We start from the raw sequence: 17,939 nt of genomic DNA, 5'->3' as shown, positions 1-17,939 counted from the left end.
TGTGCATGAGCAGGCACAAGCCGTGAAACCTTCTTGTTCTGCGCGGTTTCATTACAACTGTTTTTGCATTACTGCCACCTTGTGGATATACAAGGTATATCGATCCTAATTGACTTAACTTAAATGTTATGCGATCAAGTAACACATTAGTATTATGTACGTTGAATAATAGACACAATTACGTAGACTTGATTAGAAAAACATATGTTAACTTAACAAAAACATATATTTTAAGTAAAATGAAAATAAATAATTAATATACACTGAACAATCCACCTCATTCATTTTTTTGAGTGTGGCACCCTTATCTTTGATTGGCACAAGAAGGAATAATGTTGCTAGTATATACTAATCTATTGTCTCCACTCCATCATCTCTTTTGCTATTTCCCTCCTTTTGTCCTCTGTTTCCCTGTCCTTGATTTCCAGTTCCTTCTCAGAACAACAGGGTGCTTTTTTTGCTGACAGAGATGTTACCAAGCTTGTCATGTGTAGAGGGATGGGGGGAATGATTAGAAATATGAGTGAATTCCTTTTCTGCATCCGGATTGGCAGTAATGTTAATTCTCTTATCTCCTCCCTCCAAACAGCAGGAGAGCGAGCCATTTCTAAGCTCTGTCATTCCCAGCCCATTTCCAAACCCCTTCCAGAAACCATTGACACTCCAGTTCTGGTAAATGTTTGTTATTGACACCCTAGTAGGATTAACTCGCAGTTCAGAGTGGAAAATGCTACAGCTATATTTCCCAAAATTTATAAAATGGGAATAAAGATTCAAATATTTGCAGATCTTTAAAACCCTTTGTTTAATTGTAAATAGGACAGAGGCTAAAATTCATATTTCAGTTGCTCAGCAGTTTAGAGGCTTCTTTTTTGCACTTTTTGTTCCATCCCAACCAAATGTTTTCAGCAAGTAACAGGAGTTGACTGCAGGCAGGTCCTTTTAGAACCCAAGCTCTTTAACTATGAAGCCATGTGACTGGTATACATTTAGACAGGCCTGTCCTGACACAGGTGTCGTCGAGATGGCAGCATCTGTGAAAGCACGATTGGTGCCTTCACAGACATGCAACATACACTAACACACCCCCAGTGTCACTGGAAATGTTGGAATTTCTGTGAAAGTCAGATTGTTCCTCTTGTCTTTAGTCTGGAGGCTCTGTTTTGGTTCCTGTCAAAGTTTCTACCTTTTGAAACAAAACCACTTCTGTTTTTTTTTCCTTTTATTTTCTCATTTTCTGTGAAATGCTACACAGCAAAATCTCCAGTGTTAATTTAACACTGGAGATTTTGCTGTGTAGCTTTCAGTCTTGTGCTAGGAGAGGAATGGAATCACGTGATCGACTGGAAGCAGTTTCTCTTGCAAAATGTAATTTCCTGTCTTACTGCTCAAAATCCAGCACGGGTACAGTCGTTGAATTAACCCACTTTCCATGCTTGTAAATAATGAATTTAGAACTTGTGAACTCCGAGTCCTTTGAAGTCAGACGTTTAACAGCAAGCCTCTGGCTGCACTGAACTTCACTTGACATCAGTTGAAATCACTCTCTCTGCCTCTCTGCTAATAATGCAGTGCAACCCCCAAACATCACAGTGGTTCATCAGGCAACTGTTGCTTAGTCGTTTAGTGCATTATAAGCTAGGTCCCAGAAAACTGCTCGTAATATTAGCAGGAAATGTATTACGTACTCTTTATTTTGGGACATTCATATTTGCATTCATCGGGTAGATTTTCATCCCCCTCGCTTTTTCATTCAACCTATACTTTTGACAATTTTTTTTTTTATATTCATTTTTGTTTTTCAGTAGAATGAAAAGATTTTCTGTGCTGCACATTACTTAAAATCTTTATGAAATCATGACTCCTTATTTTCCTGCAACATCTGCTCTTTTTGTAAAAGCAAGCAAAATTGTCACAAAAGTAAAACATGGGAACAGAAGAGTAGGTTGAAGGTCTAAATGATTCTATGTGTACAGAGCAGATTGCACTGCTGTTCTGAGCTGTGGTTGGGGCTATGGCTATGATCCGACTACAATCGATTTCAGTAAAAGTAGCATTTTTTTTGTCTAGGCTACATAAATTGTCAGAAGAACAGCTGTAGACAGCTGTATTGATTAAGACAGAAGCTTACTGGTCTGTCAGACATACGTTGGACTGATGCCTCATCGTATGCGAGCTGTCAGTGCTGGTTAGCTTTTCACACCGAAGGTGTCCAGCTCAGCAGTAACTACCCCAGGGACAGCTTTCAACACACATTTACTAGTTGTTATTGATTTTTAGCAGTCACTGTGTTTAACAACTGCCATTATGAACCACAGGGAGTTTGGCATTAACAGATTTCCATCTCTGGGATGTCTTTGGTGGATCCATCATAATGGTGCTGGCTTGTGTGGGGCTCACAACTCAACTTTATAACCCCTTTGCACTACGCTTGACTGCCAGACAACACAAACCCATTTATATCTGTCAGCAATTATCATGTGTGATTTATGTCACTGGATTGGTGGTGCCTAGTGCTCCTGCTTCATAATCTGTGTCTGTTGGCTGAGGTCTGTGTGCCATAATACCTTTTTTTGTTCCTAAATGACAGTTGGTTGTTATTGTTAGAACTTGTACAGCTAAACCAGCATTTTTACATTCATACAATGAGTTTCTCTGCTGATTTCCTTCTTGTGATTGTTTCACTCTCGGATGAAAAGCCCTGTCTTATAACAGTATCAGGTGCAGGATTATGTCCTGCTTGTGCAGTTTTAACCTTCTCAGAATGGGCAGCAACATATTTCCACAATTTTGTTGTACATGTACAGTGACAGTAAAGGGCTGTTCTATTCTCTTATTCTATATGTTTAAATGTTTTTTCTGGATGCTTTTTGTAGAGGTGTATAGGTGTGGATGTTTAGAGAGGACATAATGTATCTGTCTGTCAGGTAATAACTTCATTCTGCTGCACATCTATTTACCGCTACTGAATCTTGATGGTAAACGTGTGGATTAGCACACTTCTCCTCCCACTGTGTAATACTCACATGCATGCTAAGAGAGGCACCATGAGAACTCCTTTCAGGTTTATTAGGACGTTTTGCAGATTACCACTGGGTGCAAAGCACCATAAGTGTTTGAGGGAGTGAGGGTGGAGTGTGTGTTTGTGTAGTTGCTGTGTGGGTTTGGCAGAGGGGGGATAATTGTGCCCCCTTAATGCGCACTCCCACTCTGACTTACTCGTCATCATCTCATATCTTGCTCTTCTCAAGCTGTGTTTCACATTGTGATAAGGCTTTTTTTTTTTTCATGAATAGTCATGAAGCACCAGCTGATAGTTAATGTTAATTAATTCTCTTTGTTAACCCCCAGCTCACCCTCATAAGTGAGCAAAAAGAGCTCCCACTGGACAGCACAGATGGATGCACAATGAAGCTGTGGATCTCACTGGAACACATTTCAGATCAGTCAAAACTGAATTCAGTGTCCCTGAATCAGAAATATTCCCTTTTCATTTTATTCATTTCTTTTAATAAAATACATCTGTTATTTGTAAGACAACTGGACAGATAAAGTTTATTTCGAAGTTTGTTTTTTCTCATGATTTTGCTGATTGGTTTTCAGAGCACTAAGGTTAACAGCTTTCGTGCAGTTCAGTCAGCTTGCTCCCTCTTTGCATTTTCAGTTTTCTTTTCTTTCCCCAGCCCCTCCATCGCTGCCTGCCTGAAGACTAGACCATAAATCTCTTTGCCAGACTCCAAACAGGTCGTTAGAAATCTATTAACTATAAATATTAAACAAGGACCGTCAGTTAGAGTCTCTCATCCCTATTGTCAGATCTCGTCCTTCTCTGAGAGCTACATTGACTTGCTTTTTTATGTTTTAGTCAAACAGCAGGAAGCATTTTATGGTTGGATGCTGACAACTGGCAATTACTAAAAAAAAAGAAAGAAAAGAAGACAGCGGGAAAGCCCTGTCAGCGTCACTGTAACTAGAGTACATATTGCTCAGCTTGCACACCTTTGTGGTTTACAGGTTAAGAGGTGCATTTTTGGTGGGGAATTTCCTTTCAAGAGAAACAATAAACCATAGAGTGAACACTGATTGTTGACGACTGTCATCAGGCAATCATTAAAGGTTCCAGAGGGAGGCCTCTTGTGTTATCTTATGCTCTGACAGCATCCCTGTTGAATGAACACATATTAATCTTGTCACACACACACACTGACCTGTGTGATCCCAGGCAGTGTTAACCAATGCACCCACTTTTTACTGCCCCATCCAGGCAGTGATTTAATAATGGCTTTAATTCAGTGTATTGTCTGTTAGCATCTCCATGGCGCTGCTCAGGTATATCCCTCTGGGAAGCCAAGATAATTACTCCCAATTTATCATCTCTTCAAGTCTGATGAATGGCTCAGGGTACATGCTTAAACAGAGTTTGCTCGTAAATTATTTTTCTTGTCTTTTTTCTGTCCTGCGTTTGGAAGGCTGGAGTGAACGTTTTGCTTCAGGACATCAATGGAAACATTCCTCTGGACTACGCCATTGAGGGGACGGAGACCAGCTACATCCTCCGAAAACACTTGGAGGAAAACGGTAAAGTTGGTATTTAATGTGTGTTAACTCTTCCCAAACAAATCCAATGGCTCACTTCTGTTATGTCACACCCTTTTTTCAAAGAGAAAAAAAAATCCTAATGACTACATTTGTCTTGCTTGGGACGTATTTGGATGTTATGTTATACCTGCAGCTAAACATGAGTTGCTCTGTGTGTGTACTTGTGCATGAAGGTGAGGCACACCCACAGGCATAATTGTGGTATATCGTGAATGGGGCACTAGTCTCTTAAAAAAGGTGAAGGTTAACAGCAAAGTAGGAAATTAAAGAGACAGAGGCGCAGGGAGAGGAAAGCGGTATAGGCAGAGACGCATGAGGGCAGAAGGAGAAGAAAATATATAGAAAAAAATATCGAGAGACATGCAGAGAATGAAGAACGGGAATCATGCTGACAAAGCTGGATAGAAACAGATGATGACAATGATTGAGGGTTTTCCCTCACCCATCTGCCACACATGAGGCTGCGCTGAATAACATGACAAATGCAAGCTTGTGAGTGGAGACGGCGAACTCATCGAGCTCAGACCACCCTGCACATGGGCGCACATCCAGCCTCTGAGTCTTTTGAGTCTGCTTCTGTCTGTCAGCCCCTGTGGTGATCCCCCCCCCCCCACCGCGCCAACCTGCAGCACCTCTGACCCGCCCCCATCAACCCAACCCGCCACCACCCATCCACCACACCACACCGCCCAATCGCATTTGGTTTTGCCACCATAAAACATACTTTTTCTCACACAGCCTCGCTCAGCCTCTGTTGCTATAGCAACCTGGCTGCATGCGCTCTCACCCCATCAAGTTTGCGTGGTTATAGGAGAACGACAGACTTTCCGTGTGTGTCTGCATCAGGATATTTTTTGTACTCCGCCATGCCATCGGTTTCTTTAAAAATCGTCTAGCTCATTCTCACTGTTCTCGTTAAGTCACTGACGGTTTAATCCACCACTGGATTCCCACAGTTTCTGGCAAGCTGTGGATTTTTTTTACTATCAGTATGTCTTAAAGGCCTCCACACCCAGAGGCTCTAATTTGTTTGGAAACACAGTACTATTGATTACCTGATTTAATCACGGCTGTTTGGAAAAGTCCTATTAGTTAGTGCCCTCAAGCTTATCGCACTGAAATATAGATTGACTGACAATCAATCTACATTATTACAGCAACCAAAGTAAGGTGTGCAGTGTGTATTTAATTATGAAAAGATACATAGATCTTCATTGTTTGGGATAGATGCGCTTGTAAACCTCTGTTTGTCTTTGATGGCCCTGTTACAGAGGTCACAGGGTGGAGCAAGTGTCGGTATTTTAATTTTCATTGTTGAGCGCAGGGCCAGCTCTCTCCTTATATGATGTCGTTCACAACTGCTAATATAAAACAACGCGTGAATCTCAGATTTAGTCCCGTAAACAGTTTAGCTCTGCAGGAGTGTAGGAATGAGCTACAACCAAGTAGCTCATTCCTTTAGACTGCAAAAGTCAGTAAACCACTTTGTTTTAAGCAGTTTAGTCTAGTAAGTTTAAAAGAATATGTATCTGGCTTTGATTTATTGCTGCAGTTAAAAGGTCAAAAATTGTCTGGGATCAAACTACATCAAAACTGTTTCTTTTATGTTAACATTTTTGCACAGAATAAGTAAAACAAGTAATGGCTCTTTCCAGACAAGCTTAGCTGTAGACTCAAACCCTTTGTCAGCCAAGAGCTTTATTGAATATTTCTCTTAGTCTAGGGCAAGGCATGTCTGGGAAACTAGCTTACAGTGCATTTGTCAGTGAGATGTAGGCTTTTCCCCTTTGTTGCGTTAGCTGCTTCAACCTTCATGCAATGCTGAGTTAACCATTTCCTGGTTCCAGCGTTATCCACTGAAATATGAGTTTTATCAACATTCCCGTTCAATTCTTTGCAAGATAATGAGTCAGATTATTTGGAACTATTCCTTTAAGCATGCCAACTAAAGACTTACTGTAACACAAGTTTCTCAGTTATGGTGGTGTTTTTTTTAGGTGTGGATGTGTCATCCATGCATGCCATGAAGATTCAGCGACCCAGCACCATGCTCTCTGATGTTAGACAGCTTGTAGCCTCAGGGGGAAGCCTCAATCAGCCCAATGAAGAAGGAATTACTCTGGTATGTAAAAGCACACATGTGTTAGGATGTAAAAGCTTTCTGTTGCACTTAAACTTACAATTTCTCTTTGCTGCTCTCTCTCTCTCTGAAGCTCCACATTGCATGTGCGAGTGGTTACAGAGAAGTGGTGTCTGTGCTACTGCAGAGCGGTGCAGATCCTCATCCTGCTGACAACAACTTTTGGACCCCTCTCCACCTGGCTGCTAAATATGGACAGGTAACCCACAGCTGCACAGAAAGCCAGCATGTTATGGACGTTGATTAAATAGTCCCCTAAGTTAAACTCAGTAATGAAAAGATGAGAAAAATTTGTGATAGATTATTCCAGAGAGAAGCGCGCCTCCCGTTACCTTATACACACTCTGATAAGCTGTTCTTCTTCGTTCAGTCGATCAGAAACAGGCACACAGGAGGACTCTGTGTATGAATTTGTTACAACAAATGCATACAGCACTCTAGATTAGCAGTTTAATGGCTTCTCTCAGAAGAGAGGAGATTGATTTCCAGATGAGATGGTGGAACAGGAAGGGAATAGGATCTGCTGGTTTGGGAGGGTTCCAGCTTTGAAGAGAGGAGACTGATCACATTCAGATCTTGCTGACCCAACTAGTTATTTAATTACATTCTGGGCTGTGTGCTTGGCTGCTGACAAAGAGATTTTATTCATTTGGTGTGTTGAGTCGTTCTGTCTTTGGTTTATCTGTTCTCACGCTATGTTTTTTTCCTGTGTGTTTTAAAAATATTTTTCTTTATCTCTGTGCCTTTTAGCCTTTCCCAGTTTCATTCACAGGGATCTTCTGATTTAGTTTTCTCTCTCCCCTCTTACTGAATTCCTCTCTGTAGTTGCTTCATGATCAGATTATAGCTATTCAGTAAGCTTAAATGTATAACTCCACATAATTCTCTTTTTAAATTGAATTTTAACCTTCTTCCATGTCTTTGTTTTTACAAAAGCCATGCTGTGTGTGTTTGTAAGTGTTCTATGTAATATGTAAGTATATTTGACTTAAGAGTGTCAGTGTGGAGGATTGGAAAATCGATTAGGTTTCCCTCGCAGTGCGTAATATCCTTAGCCATCAGCTCTTTACTGGTGCCAGTGCTTTCTTTCCTGCATACAAACTACTCCCAGAGCCTGCTTAACATTTACCTTCTGGTGTCTTCTTCTTATACTGGTTAGTGTGGCTGGGACGAGACTTTATGGCTGCAAATGTGTGCAAGTATCCAGCTAAGTAAATCGTTAGTTCTGCTAGTAAGAAGTTCTTCTGACACGAGTCCCAAGCAGACGATTTCTTTGTAAAGACTCGCTGGAAACTGTAACACCGACCGGTGCATTAGACCTAAAAACCCCATGTGGAGTGTGGTATTCACACTAGACTGACCCTTTAAGAAGATGTATGACCTTATTACTGTAGCTAATTAAGCTTACCTCTCTCGGTCTTGTGATAAGTTAGACCCTGGCTCTTGGCTTCCCTGATTTGACTCAGGGCTTTTCAACTTGTGTTCTCTCGAGGGAGACATTTTTAAATACTTTTGTGTTGGATTTTGCAACTAAGTGACAGGGTATTAAAATGCGGCGCTGCAGGGATTTGGATTAATTTATTCAGTTTTATAATGAAGTTACACGTGAAGGCTGTGGAAATATAGCAGCATCATGATTTTATATAACAGGTTCATTTTTCTGAAGGACTTTAATGTTAATGTCAGGTTTTGCATTGTGTGACAAATATTAAAGGGACATGTGGGCTTTTCCCCAAAACTACTCTGTCTGTGGGAATCTACATCACCACTGAGTTTGCCTTGTCCCTGCTGAACCGCCGTGTACTGATAGCCATTTCGTAGTGCTCCTTTAATCTTTGACCCACTCAGGAGTTCAGATCTCGTGGTGCTGCTGACGAGCTGTCAGTATTTATAGAGCGCGAGTGTCACTGACGGCATTTGTGTACAGTAGAGACGCTGTAAACTGATTGCTGAACAGCTGTTGACATGGGTCAGAGCAAGTCTACAGAATGTGCTGAGTCACTCCCCCATGTACTTTGATGATGCCTTGTTGCTATGCAGTACTTCAAAGAATCTGAAATGTGAACTGTGACTTACAGAAAAGTATGTTGGTACATTTGGTATTGGAGATGCATGAAGTTGGGCAGTAGTATTGAATAAAATGATAAACATCAGCACTCCAGAGACCAAGATATCCTGACCTTTGGTAAATCGCAATTTGATTGTGTCATTTGTCAGACTCTTTTCACATTGTTGTTCCCAGGACAATCCCCAGACTTGGAAACCTCCTCTGGCCCTGCAGGAAACAAAACACAACTGCATTTATAAGCTCACAAAACTAACCTTGATGTGTAAAATCTATGGAGGGCCTTGTTATTGATTTCTTTTCTTTTCTTTACAAAGTAGAGGTCTAAAAGTTTCAACACTGTGCAAAATGTACAGAAGAGCAAAATGGGAAGACATTCACAGATCAATAAAAAATGTGTCTTCAAATTGTGGAACAATTTCAGAGTAATGTTCCTCAATGTAAAATTGTAGAGACTCATAATTGTCTCATGAATATCTCATAATCTACAGTACATAATATCATCAGAGGATTTAGAGGATTTGGAGAAAGCTCTGGGTGCAAGGAACAAGGCTGTAAATCAGTATTGGATGCCCGTAATCTTCAGCCCCTCAGACTGCACAGCATTAAAAACAGGCACGATTCTGTAATGGTAATCTCAGGGCTTCAGGAACAGTCTGTGAACACTGTTCAAAGTGCTATCCACAAATGCAGGTTAAAGCCCTATCATTGCGAAGAAGAAACCAAATGTGAGCGTGATTCAGAAACACTGATGTCTTCTCTGGGCCAAAGCTCATTTAAAGGCTTTACATTTTCTCACTTTAAACATTTGATATTATTCTAAGCCTCTATTATCTATCTGTGGGTTTATGAGTCTTATAAATCATTCAGTTTTTATTTGTATTTTACACAGCATCCCAAGATTTTTTGGAATTGGAACATTTAAATATTTTGTTCTCACTGAAGGACACTTTCTGTTTATTGGTAGTTTTGCTGGATGGTAACCTTTAGTTAGAACATTATTACAGTTATTGCTGCATAAAAATGTAAAGTGCTCTCTTTTAACAGCGCTTGTTATGTTAGAGTTAAATGGAGCTGTCCTTAAACTCATTGCATCTCTCCCACGTTGTAGTGAAAATCCTTCTTTCCAGTAATTTGAGTCCCACTAAAAATACCTGCTGTATACTAATCCAAAATACTTTATCCATATCAAGCTGTGCATCACACTTTGTGAGCAAAGACGGGTGGTGAAAGAGACAGTCGCTCTGTGCAGAAATGATAGTAGACAGCTATGGGGTTCTTTCACTGTGACATGTAATGGGAGATGGGCTCATTATTAAAGGAGCTCTTCGGTCAGAGGCAACACTTGTGTAGACTTGTGATGTGTGACATATGCCGTGTGTAACATCTGCGAGTTGCTAGTACGGTTTGTCTCGGTAAACCGTACTACATTTTTGCATACCCACTCTTCTCTTCACGGTAACTATAAATGTAGGTATAACCGCCTCATCTCCCGTGACCTTGTACAGGAGGATGTACAGACCTGCAATGACATGTTTTTGTAGGTTTTAATGGAAAATGGTTGTGTTTGTCCCATCTCTTACAGACAAGCATTGTTAGCCAGCTCCTAAGGCATGGCGCGAACCCGACTCTGCTGAACTGCAACCAAGACAAGCCCTACGGTAACGTATTTCACACAAATATACACGTGTGCCTAGAAACACACACAGACGTGGCAGCGGGAATGGGCAAACACATTTGAGAGAGTGGGAGGTAATGATGCGAAAAGAAGTAGGGGCATAAATTTTGTCTTATTCAACTCAGCCCATTCAAAAGCATTAACAGTCACTGTGATGATATAAAACAAAGAGGCATGCACAAAAAGAAAACAATAACACCCTGTGCTAAACACAAACACATTTTTGTCCTGATTAAATGTGGTTGGTAGCAGTAATTATATACCACCGGTGGAAATCATTTGCTAATGGGCATAGAGGTAGCATATTATTACCGAAAGCATGTTTTGTTTGTTTGTTTTTTGTCTTTTCAGAACTAAAAGAATAATTGGGTGTTAGCATGCTGCAGTAATAATAGAATCAACAGAGACAATTAACCGTTGAGCACATTTGGTTCACTACTATAGAAGTGAACATTTCCTGGGTGACAATTCTCCATCCACAGGGGAAGAGGCGTCACGCAGTGGTTTAATGATGAGCTTGAAAACAATGCGACTCATGGTCGTCTAGCTCACCAAAATCTGATGAATTTTGTTGTCATGTTACATCTGATCTTTCCTACGAAGGAATGGTAAATGGTAAATGGCCTGCATTTGTATAGCGCTTTTCTAGTCCATAGGACCCCAAAGCGCTTTACACTACATTCAGTCATTCACCCATTCACACACACACACTGGCGATGGCAAGCTACATTGTAGCCACAGCTGCCCTGGTGAGGTGAGGTGAGGCTGCCGGACACTGGCGCCACCGGGCCCTCTAACCACCACCAGTAGGCAAACATGGGGTTAGTATCTTGCCCAAGGATATTTGGCATGCAGCCAGGATGCAGCCTGGGATCGAACCACCAACCTTCTGATTAGTGGCTGACCTGCTCTGCCACCTGAGCTACAGCCACCCAGTTTTGACGTTTGCTCTTGAAGTTGTGTCCTGGAATCCAAATCTAACCGTGCTGAATAAACAGCTCGCTGTCAGTGCGTAGGCCTCAGTCAAACAGGCCTGTTGGCAACCATCGAACAGTGGTTTGACTCAGTCGCCAGTAGTGCGCATGGAAGATGTTGGCTTTCCGTGTGAAAAGTGGGGTGCAAACTGGAAACGGACAACATTCACCTTCAAAGTAAAAGTTGTACTTTTATAAATGTGTTGGTTATAGCTGTGAGGTTCAACTTTTATTTTGAAGATGGATTTTCTCCATTTCTGGTTTCCCTCCCACTATTTCGAAGAGTAAATAGTGAATGTTTCCATGCAAGCATGTTACCAAGCAATCACAATGAGGTGTTGGATGCAGGACCCATATTTCCGATTTCACCCAGTGAGAGTCAGCCACTACTAGCAACCACTTGCCAACTGGTTGGGGAATAAGAATTTTTGTCAGGAGATGACTAACCGGCCTTTGGGCCTGTGAGATTGAGGCCTTACATTAAAAAACCTGTCATTTTAGAGTTGAAGCCATTACTAGCTAATGATCCAGATCAATGTTCCTAATGCTGTTGAAGAGCAAAGAACCACTGGGATACTATCCTGTGAGAGTGTTTAGAAATCTTAATAGTTCGTTGTGTCGTAGTGATGATATGTTTTTTGTATGTGGACTTTGGATTTACCTCCTAACCGCTAAATTGTGGGATAAAATGTCATTTCTGCCTCTTACCACTTACTCCCATCGTGTAATCACTACTCTGACTGCCTCACTTGGGTCTTAGTCGATACCCCTTCTAGCATGCAGTCTTAGAAAAGAAGTGAGACAAGCCCTTAGAGACTGAGACTCAGAGTCCAGAGCCCCACACCCCTCCAAATGACGAAAGAAAGTCAGAACAAGAGATGAGTGCCTACACAGAAATAAAAAGACAGCTTCAAGCCATTCCAATCCCTCGTGCCCTCTTAGACCTCATTACAAAAAAACGATCTTAACTCCTTCATCTGAAGCACGGTTGCATTGATCCACAGAGTGTATTCTCCACCAGTGACCACTCATTCGCACAAATTTTAAAGGAGGTTTAAGCTTGGGAAGAGAACAAAAAGGTGTACCTGTGGAGTGGTGTGACCCTTACAGTCTTTTGAACAACATCATTACACTCTCAGTATCTTTAGATGATAGAACTAGATCGTACAAATCTGACATTTTAAAATTTGTATCTCTATCGAATTAAACATGCCTCTGTGAATTTCAGATTCCCAAATAATTTATCTCATATTTTATATCATGTCATTAGATATTGCAGTGTCAGAGCCCATAGCAGATATGCTGCTGAATGCAGAAGAGAGCTGGCAACAGAGGCTGAAGGACCCCTCTGCTCCTCTGCCCTCCACTGACCAGCGCTATGATAGTGGTTCACATGACCTCAACACCCCTGTCAAGAACTTGTGGGTTCACATTTTTCAAAATCACAAAAATTGTCACATATTATAAACCTTTTTTTTTTTCTTTTGCTCTAGTTCACCTTATTGCCTAACCATCTTCTATGCCACCCTATACAGGAACCCCCTGGGTATCCCAATCGCTAAGCGGGACAGTCTGCTGGAGAAATGTGCCATGTTCAGAGAGGCAGCTGGAGCACTGAGGCGACAACCCTCTCAGGATAATGGCCTAGATAGCCCCTTTGGCTCTGGAGCCAGCAAACTGGAGCAGGTACCTTGTCATGTTACATGCTGCAAAAATCTGAGTAAGACAGTAAGTACACAGAAAATCCCAAAAAGTCCAGAGGGGTTTACGCAAGACAGAAGAAAGAAAGTTCCATAAAGACAGTTTATTTGTCCTCAAGGAGAAGAAAAATATAAACAAATAAAGCATACAGACTTGTACATAGTTATATGAAACACAGGGTTTACTTGCATGTTGTTTACAAAACTCTGAAATTTGACATCATGACGTTGCATGTGTCACATTATGTTTTTCTTTTCAAATTTCAAATAAAACAGTCACAAATAAATACATTTCAAACATTATCCATCCTCTCTGTTGTCTATTCACACCATTTTAAGAATAGATAGCTCCAAAATTAAGCATTTGAGACCCATGGCCATTGTAAATCCTCAAGTTATCTTTTCAGCCTTTTCATCCTTTCTGAGAACACTGTGAGAGTTTGCATTAAACTAAGTGTATTTTCTTCAGGTGAAACTGATGCCTCCGGCACCCAATGACGATCTGGCGTCCCTCAGTGAGCTGACTGACAGCAGCCTTCTCTACGAGATGCAGAAACGTTTTGGCAACGACCAAATCTACGTAAGACTCGTCTGTCCTTGTGCTACTTAAGAATGAATTCCACTCAACATTAAACATTCATTAGAGCCCAGAGCACACAGAGAGCACTGACAAACACATGTTCTCATGGGCTTAACAATGACATCTAGTTGTTTATTTGTTGAGTGTGTTTTATACCCTGGTAATTTTCTAGGTGTTTGGATCACATCACTCATTTTTTATACCCGTGGGCTCTACAGTCACCTTCCCTTAAGCATATATGCATGTACAGTAAACACATATAAACACCATGCACAGTGCATCACAGATTCTGAGCACTATAATGTAGATTATATTATGTTTTTTATATTCTGTATTCATTTTTACAAATTCAGAGAAGAACAAAACCAACAAATATTGCTGTATAGTCAAAGCATAACGATATTTTCTGTAATTTTCTACAGTCAATGTCTAACAGTCAAAAACTGCTAAAACTTGAAGTGAACGGTTTTGATTCACTGTGCTCACTGCATAAAACAAAGGAAAACCAACTATACCATCTTAATGCTGTGACACCAGTATACAGGACTGGTAAATTCATTTGAATTCACAGTTTGTAAACTCGGACCTACAAATGCACTTAAACTTCTGTTTTAAATGCTTAAAAGTGGGGAATGATCAGTAGAGTTTAAATGATCTAAAACATTGCTGGATTTTATCTTTAAATAATAAACACGGTTCTTGAGCCACCTCTCATTTCTTTATATTTTGCATTGAAAATGGGAAATAGGTTCAGACTTTCAGACACTTTGCATCGGTTGTAGATAGTTTTTTAGGACTGACACTTCGTAATATAGATATTAATCTGAAAATGGAATGAAAACAAGTGGAAAAAGCTGGCTAATGTCAAAAGAAAAACTCTGAAAAACCTTCAGAGAACTATTGTTCAAGATCACTTGAAGACATTACAAGAATATCTGGCTCCTTCGAAGCAAAATATAAAGAAATGAGGAGTTGTTCAAGACTTTTGCACAGTAAGTGTCGTATCCCATTCCAACACAAATACTGAGACACATGACAACTGCGAAATCGATACCATTTAGATCGATTGGGAGAAAAAAATTAGAAGTAAAATGCCTTCATCTCCAACAATTGGTCCATTTTGTATCTCTGTTTTATAGCCCTTTCCTTTAAAACTCCACTCCAGCTCCACAGGGATGGAGCTCTATAAAGACTGGAACCAGATCAATGTGGCGCTATCAGTGCGCTCTCTTCTCTGTGAAGAGGCAGTGATAGTCTGTTATTATCGAAACCCAGATGGGCCACAGACATTAGGGTTAGTCACAGCGGGAGACGAGGATGAGGAGATGACAGTGAAAGGGAGTGCAAGCGGTGGATGAAGAAAAGAGAAACGATTGGAATTCAGAATATTGAAAGCTGGGTACAGGAGGTGCCCTAGATTTAAATGAAGACACTGAAATGTGCAACTATCACAATAATATGGGAGCATACCTATGTTAATATTGTAGAGTTGCACAAGAAACAGTCATTCATTGTGTTTCTTTTTATATGCAGCTAAGATATTCTTAAACCCCTCAAGGAAGCAAACGCTAGCTTGACTGGCTTTAAACATAAAGTTTGCAACAAGACGTTGATGAGAAAAATAAGAGACGTTTTATTCCCGTTCATTATATTTCGTCCGTATGCACTTGATATTATGTGCGAAGTAGTTTGAGTTTTTAGAAAGAAGGTGAAACCAGCCGAGATATGATGAAGGCAAGAACAAAGGCACCGAGGGCTCCATATGTGCCTAGCAGGGTGGTCAGAGATGGGGCTTTGATGAGCTGTCACTGCCTTCTGCCATTCCACCGCTAAACCCCCGATGAGAGTGGCAAGGAACTGAAGAAATACAGAACAGAAGACTCTGATTATTGACAAGCATGTCATGAGATTAAACAACAGAGGTAGATGGTAAAAAAAAACTATAGAAAGTTTTAAACACTTAATGAAAAAACACATGAAGAACATATTGTAAATTTTGCTCTGTGTCTTCAAGAATTGGGAATGTGTTCAAGTCATTAAACTGAAGCCATGTTCTTAGGTCAGAGCAGCATGTTACACAATGTTAGCCCGTACTCTATTAGGGAACAACAGAGTCTTAGCTTTCATGCCCACACAGTTAATGTAGCTGGTAAGGACAGAGTGGGACAGCACTTTTATTTCTAGGTCAGTGTTGGCTTTAGGCAGGTTGAGAGTAATTTTAAGCGGTGTCAGCCTATTTGTGTCAAAATGGTCCATCAGAGATATATTTTATAACACTGAATGAACTTGTTGCTTTAGTGAAGATGACTTAGGTGTATTTTCTGCTCTTTTCTAGACTTACATTGGCCACATCCTTCTGCTGGTCAATCCAAACAAGGAGCTGCCCATCTATTCCACTTTGGTAAGAATGCATTTGAGTGAACTTACAGGTATGTGCACATATTTGGCCTCACGCTTGAAATTCATGACTTTATATTTGACAAACTACATACTATGCTTATGGAAGTTTATGATAAATGGGGCATGTATGCGGTACAATAAGCAGGGAATAAGCAGATGAAATGGACCTTGTAGTTGATAAATAATGCAGTCTTCCTGTCAGTTACCCTGCGTAAGGCTGACTCTGCATCAGCCACGGAAGACAGAAGCACTCAGGCACATACATACACGCTACCTCTCACCTTAAAAAAATAGCATATTTACGATAAACCAGTAGAGAAGCCTGTCAGTAACGGGTCTTTAGTTCTTTATTAACATGTGAGCCCAATCATAATAAAGAGGGTTTTGGTTTATTTTAAATAGGACTTAGCTCATTTTGAAATAGCTCACTTTTTGGCAGGTAGAGGCTTGCCCATGTGGATCCCAGGAGGGGTTTCATGGATCTTCTGCTACCCTGACAGAATGAAGCCAAGCCCCTCTCTGGCTGTCCCATTCCTGCCTCTGTCTGGATTCACTCCAGGCATCTATACCCAGCTGAGAGGATGTGAGGGGGCAGGGAGGAGCTAGTGTAAGAAGGACATATGTCACAACATGTGTGATCTGCTGGCCGTCTGTCACCTCCTCTGGTCTGGTGGTCCAAAAACCATCCCCCTTTGCCACAGCCACTAACACTGGCACAGGGCACACATTGTGACATTACAGTCGACTCACAGTTTAATAGGACAGATACTCTCAGAGACAAGTTTTCTTATTTATCCCTCTTGGATTTTTTTTCAATTTTTCATTTTGGTTTTGATAAATATTATTGTAGTGTAAAACTACAGATTCTAATGACTTAAACAGGATGGTAAAAGACCGCTTCTTTGTGAAGTTGATACACAATTACAGTGACACACAGAAGGTGATACCCAGTATGGTTTCTCTGTTTTGGTGAAACTGAATCCTTATCTCTTAGCTAGGCCATGTTTGTGTCCGTTTTATGTAACATCTTCTCTTCCTCAGGTCAGTCAGTTGTACCTGAGCTCCACGGGTCGCCTTTGCTCTTCTCTGCCGCCTCACATCTTCTCCTCAGCAGAGAGAGCTTATCACATGATGCAGCAGGAGAAACGCCCGCAGTGTTTCATCTTGAGGTACACCTGCTGCTCATTCATTTGTACAGTCACTGAATGGTCTGCTTCAGGATAATGTAACATAAAAAGTCCCTAAAGTTGAATGACTGCGGGAATAATAGTGAGTGAAAGTTAAGGCGGCCACCTGGTTGTATGCACCCCTCTGCCACGCACCTGTTTAGCACTCCCTGAGAGGTTAATAGCTCTCAGCCTGAGCTGAGCTGTAGGCTTGTTCAGTGTTCACACTACGATGTATGTTTACTGGGAGCAATGCGGCGTCTTGTTCTTTGTCCTCGACTGGACTCAGGCAGCTCCCTGATTGCAATTAAATCCTGTTCCGACTCTCCAGTGACATTCCCGCTGAGTTGTAACCAATCTGGCAGAGACTTAATGCACCCTCGCCATAGGCTATCCATCTCACTAACATGCACACCCCCACACACACACGGAGCCGTGGTAACTTTGCACTGTTCACATGTACACGCATCCTTTGTCCCCTCAGTCCTTTCCTTTATCATTTCTCCTCTTGTTTTGCTTTTGTTCAAGCTTTCTGTTTCACTGTGGTTCTTCTCGTTTCTTGAAGTACACACATGCACGCACACGCTCCGAAGCACAGACACACTTATACACATTTATTGGCAATCAGTCTCCAAGA

The 17,939-nt window shown here is 41.1% G+C and overlaps 1 protein-coding gene across 2 annotated transcripts in view; it reads left to right on the top strand.

The window, feature by feature from the left end:
• Positions 1-17,939, top strand: part of myo16 (myosin XVI) — a 94,804-nt gene that overhangs the window by 29,377 nt on the left and 47,488 nt on the right. For both annotated transcript variants that reach the window (XM_085374594.1, XM_085374595.1), the window contains exons 5-13: positions 4,470-4,578; positions 6,597-6,721; positions 6,813-6,938; positions 10,390-10,465; positions 12,727-12,877; positions 12,992-13,142; positions 13,626-13,736; positions 16,072-16,137; positions 17,178-17,305. In XM_085374594.1, the coding sequence (XP_085230720.1) occupies positions 4,470-4,578; positions 6,597-6,721; positions 6,813-6,938; positions 10,390-10,465; positions 12,727-12,877; positions 12,992-13,142; positions 13,626-13,736; positions 16,072-16,137; positions 17,178-17,305 (1,043 nt within the window). The remainder of the gene's footprint in view (positions 1-4,469; positions 4,579-6,596; positions 6,722-6,812; positions 6,939-10,389; positions 10,466-12,726; positions 12,878-12,991; positions 13,143-13,625; positions 13,737-16,071; positions 16,138-17,177; positions 17,306-17,939) is intronic.

This window comes from Diplotaxodon limnothrissa, linkage group LG16, assembly GCF_057381915.1.
Source record: "Diplotaxodon limnothrissa isolate DT_005_m linkage group LG16, D_limnothrissa_male_GT1.1, whole genome shotgun sequence".
In the NCBI taxonomy this organism is placed as follows: Eukaryota; Metazoa; Chordata; class Actinopteri; order Cichliformes; family Cichlidae; genus Diplotaxodon; species Diplotaxodon limnothrissa.
Note: the sequence above shows the minus strand (reverse complement) of the source record. Positions and strands in the feature narration are given on the sequence as shown.